The 4,237-nt window shown below is 39.3% G+C and overlaps 1 protein-coding gene across 1 annotated transcript in view; it reads right to left on the bottom strand.

Moving 5' to 3' along the window:
• sdk1a (sidekick cell adhesion molecule 1a) overlaps positions 1–4,237 on the bottom strand; it is a 259,374-nt gene that overhangs the window by 84,526 nt on the left and 170,611 nt on the right. The window contains 1 exon segment of the mRNA XM_032542220.1: positions 99–274. Coding sequence (XP_032398111.1) covers positions 99–274 — 176 coding nt within the window.

Raw genomic sequence — 4,237 nt, 5'->3', positions numbered from 1 at the left:
GTGTGTGCGTGCGTGTGTGCGTGCGTGCGTGTGTGTGTGAGTGCGCGTGTGAGTGAGTGCGCGTGTGAGTGAGTGAGGGATTGCACTTTTTTTCTTACCCGTCACAGTGAGGTGTGCCCTTGCCTCAACAGGTTTGGCAGAGCTGTTGCTAAGCAACGCTTCACAAACATATAACCCTGTGTCCAAAGAGGTGGGGGCAGGAAGAGTGAGCCGACGCCCACTTGCCAGATGACGCCCATCACGTTTCCATGACACCACAAGGCTGTCAATCGGTCTGTGAGAAGAAGAGAGGAGAAAAAGAATAGCAGGAGCAGGGTGAATTGGAGAAAAGGAAAAAAAGAGTGACACAAGGCAATTACAACATATTCAATCCATCAGTTTATGTGTCAATGAGGCAGGAAATGAATGATGACAGTTTGTATACCACAGCAGTCAACTCTACTCAGAATGGAGGAGCTTTAGTCAGTTATTTGAATGCTGAAGAAAGGAAAAAGAGTTTTCATGTATAGTGAATATTTGTTTTGGATAAACAACATCAGAACATAATTCTTGTGTGTGTACGTGCGTAAGACAGTATTAATACAGCATTTAATCTATTTATGAAAGTACAGTTCTGTAATATGGTGCATTTTAATGCAACATTTCAAATCTTAGTAGCAATCTGTATTAAAATGTGCAACTGATTTACTGGCACAACAGCTATGACATAAAAAAAAAGGATATAAAAAAGTATGAAATACAAGCATCTGTCATACTGACATATTGAGTGATATCTTCATTAGTTTAAAGATCATTAATGTCACATTATTTTGTATAGTGAACTATTATTAATAATTTCCCCCTAAATTCGTTGGCTTGTATTCCAATAGCAATCACTTTGATATGACATCAGATGGCACTAGCAAAGGTCAAATTAAGAAATGTGGAGGAGGCAAAGAAAAGCCATTACAAAGTAATTCAGCCGTGTTACCGTAAGGTAGAGGATACACTTTTCGGATATATGACGGGGAAAAAAGTGGAAAAGTATTCTTGCATTTTGCGACATATTTTCTGTTGCTCTCCTGGATGTTTATAAGGTCTGTTTAGTAAAAAATAATTGGCAGTAAAAACAATTGTACTTCAACTATTTAGGAAGTTACAGATTACTTAAGTTTTTCAAAGTGGGTAACTTGGATGTATTTGCAACCAAGTCCACTTAATATGCAGTCCAACTGTAAATAATATGTCAGACACAAAATGTCTTTTGCCTTTTCTTTGGATATAGTTGAGAGAATGCTTCTTTCTTCTTTCTTTTTTTTTTATCTCTGATGATACACGTCGAGGTGTTGACACAGTTGGAATGGAAAAGAAATTAAACTTACGGCTGGGCTGATATGTCAAAATGTAATATGCTTACTCAGTGGGTCCTGTCCACAATAACAACTATTCAAAATGTACCCAAAGACAGAGAAGCAGATTTTACAGCCCTTAATATAAGACCTACTGGCACAGCTTGTTTTCAATCAAACTCCTAATTATGTTAGCATTTTACCAGGGCTGCATTAGTGCATATGACTGATTAATGGTTAATGAATGTGGATAGCAGATGCTTTTAGACTTTAGCACCGCACTTGATTTCACTGATCATACTCTCCTTTCTCCCAAACATCAATAGAATAGTTTCTCTCTTTCAGTTTTTTTTCAGGGTACAGCATTATCTCTCTGGAGCGAGTAGCTTTGAGTTTACTCTCTGATATCAGAAAAAGTCCCTGTGGAGTGGATTGTTTCTGACAGAAGAAATGCAGGAGACTCTGAGCTAATTTGTCTACAGCTGTAATACCAGTGGTGTGGGTTGTAAAGAACCAAATAAATAAGAGACTGGTCTGACAAAACTGTATTTCTCAATATCTGTATGATGGAAATGGATCCTGTTGTTGCTAAGATTATTATTATGTGTAATATGTTTTTTGTCATACTGGACCTTGAGTGCTACCCAGTGGTCAAGTGCTGGTCAAGTGCTGCTAAGGAAATATTTAAAGGGAGTTCAGCTCTAACAGATCAGAACAGCACGCCTAGCCTGGACTAAATGACCCAAGCCAACAAACCTTAGTCTGCAGTGAAACTCAATACAGCATATTGAGCAAGTACAGCTTTGAACATCACCTGTTAGAAGTGCCATTATCTTGGCAAAGCAGCCTCAGTTGCACTTTTCTTTTCAATTAATATTGGACATTATATTGATAATGTTCTCTTTGGGTGTATACTAGGATGTAACTGTGGCTACCCAAAATGCAGTTTTCCAAAATGCCCCTTGTTTCTCCATCCTCTGGCATCAGAATCACTGAATTCTGTGTTTGATATGGAAAACATTGGCAAGTACTGCAGAAGTTATATAAAGCTACTGTATACTGTACTCACGCCACCCCTTAATCTACTACACAAAAATAAGGTTGACAACTTGTGTAAAGCAGGGCAATTCAATAACAAATTCAGATGGTACAGATTTTACGAAATGTAGTTGGAGCAGACATTTTCAGCAGCATATTTGTGTGTCTGTTTGTTATGTCTGCTTGTGTGTGCATGTCTGCTTGTCTCTATGGCTTAGACACAACTGACAAATATGTGGAATTAGTATGTAATTTAAATAACACAATCACAAAAAGCAGTGAAACTAGGCTATTTCTAAGAAATATAGTGAATGGGCGGACGCAGACGCAGACACAGGCAGAATGGGCACGCAGAAATGCCTGGCAGTGTTCACTGTTTCCTTTCGGCAATCATGTTAACCATTGAGGCTGTTCAGACAGAAAAACAGGAAGCGTCGCGGCATTGAGCTGATCTGCTGGGCCACTTGGCAGTTTGCTTTTGGGCCGAATGTGGCCTGTGGGCCACCAATTGTGTAGGCCGGGTATGAAGTGTTCCTCTTGTCTTGAGAGAAGAGTCCATCCAAAGCAGTTGTTCAGGGGGAATAGAAGGATACACTACAGGCTGTGTACAAGTTTATGTTGCCTAATTGCCTTGGAAGAAAACAGTGCTGCCTAGGAATTGTTTGCTCTTGTGTGTTTGTGTGTGTGTGTGTGTGTGTGTGTGTGCATAGTACCTTTACCTGGCGTTAGCAATGCATTCCAGTGTTGCCTCACTTCCTGCCACCACTGTGGTCTTTAGGTCCAATCACAATCGCCGGACCACAGTTCTGATTCAGGATCTGTGACAGAGAGAGAAGATGAGAGGCAGTCTCCACTCCCACTAAGATACACATTTTACATGCACACTCTTGTTCTAACGTGATACTTTTTCATCCATCACAGACAACACACACACACACACCCACACACACACCCCCCCCACCCCACACACACACACACACACACACACACACACACACACACACACACACACACATATATATCTCTATACATACTCACACCATGTGTTTAACTTTATCTAACGCTGGACAGACACTGTATGAATTTAGCCTTTTAACTTTAGTTACTTTATTAACTTTAATTTTAAACTCCAAATTGGTCTTAATACTAACTTTACCATCAACATGGATTTTCAATGATCTGTTGGACATTCAGAAACTTTACTTGTTGTTTACTTGTACTTTAATTGTAGGCTGGTTGTTTCGGCATCCGATTCCTGAAATGGCAGCTAATAAATTATCCGTTATAAACTTTGGTGTAATATTGTAGTACAATTTTAAATGTTTTGGCTAACTGTAGTCTTGACTGAGACTGGTATGATACTGATATAGATAAGAATGAACTTTGCTGCAAAACAGATGGACCAAACTGTCGGAATCTTATAGCCATCTGTGGTCCAATATTCTTCTTTTTCTTATTTTCCGTCCAAAGTTGATTTTACGAAGCAACACTACACTAGCTTTTCTTTCTTTTGTCAACATTTTTAAGGATGAGGTAATCTTGAGTAAATAAAACTATATTTGATTTGTGAAGACAAAACCACATTGGAACCAGTTGATTAAACCATGCAGTGCTACAATAGAAGGTGTACCATTTGGCTGTGCGGAAAGGGTGATTAAATAATAATAATAATAATAATGCTAATGTATACATTATTAATACTGCAAGGGGAAACTAAAATTTACACTCTGTTGTTATTACACACAGGGCTGAATTACACACACATGCTCAGTACCAATACATGCACTAAATGGAGAGATGTCAGAGTGACGGAAAGGCGCCCAGAGCAGTTGGGGGTTCGGTGCCTTGCTCAAAAGCACCTTGGCAGTGCC

The sequence above is a fragment of the Etheostoma spectabile genome, chromosome 2 (assembly GCF_008692095.1).
Source record: "Etheostoma spectabile isolate EspeVRDwgs_2016 chromosome 2, UIUC_Espe_1.0, whole genome shotgun sequence".
Lineage (NCBI taxonomy): Eukaryota > Metazoa > Chordata > Actinopteri > Perciformes > Percidae > Etheostoma > Etheostoma spectabile.
The sequence above is the reverse complement of the archived record's forward strand: the minus strand, read 5'-3'. Positions and strand labels throughout refer to the sequence as shown.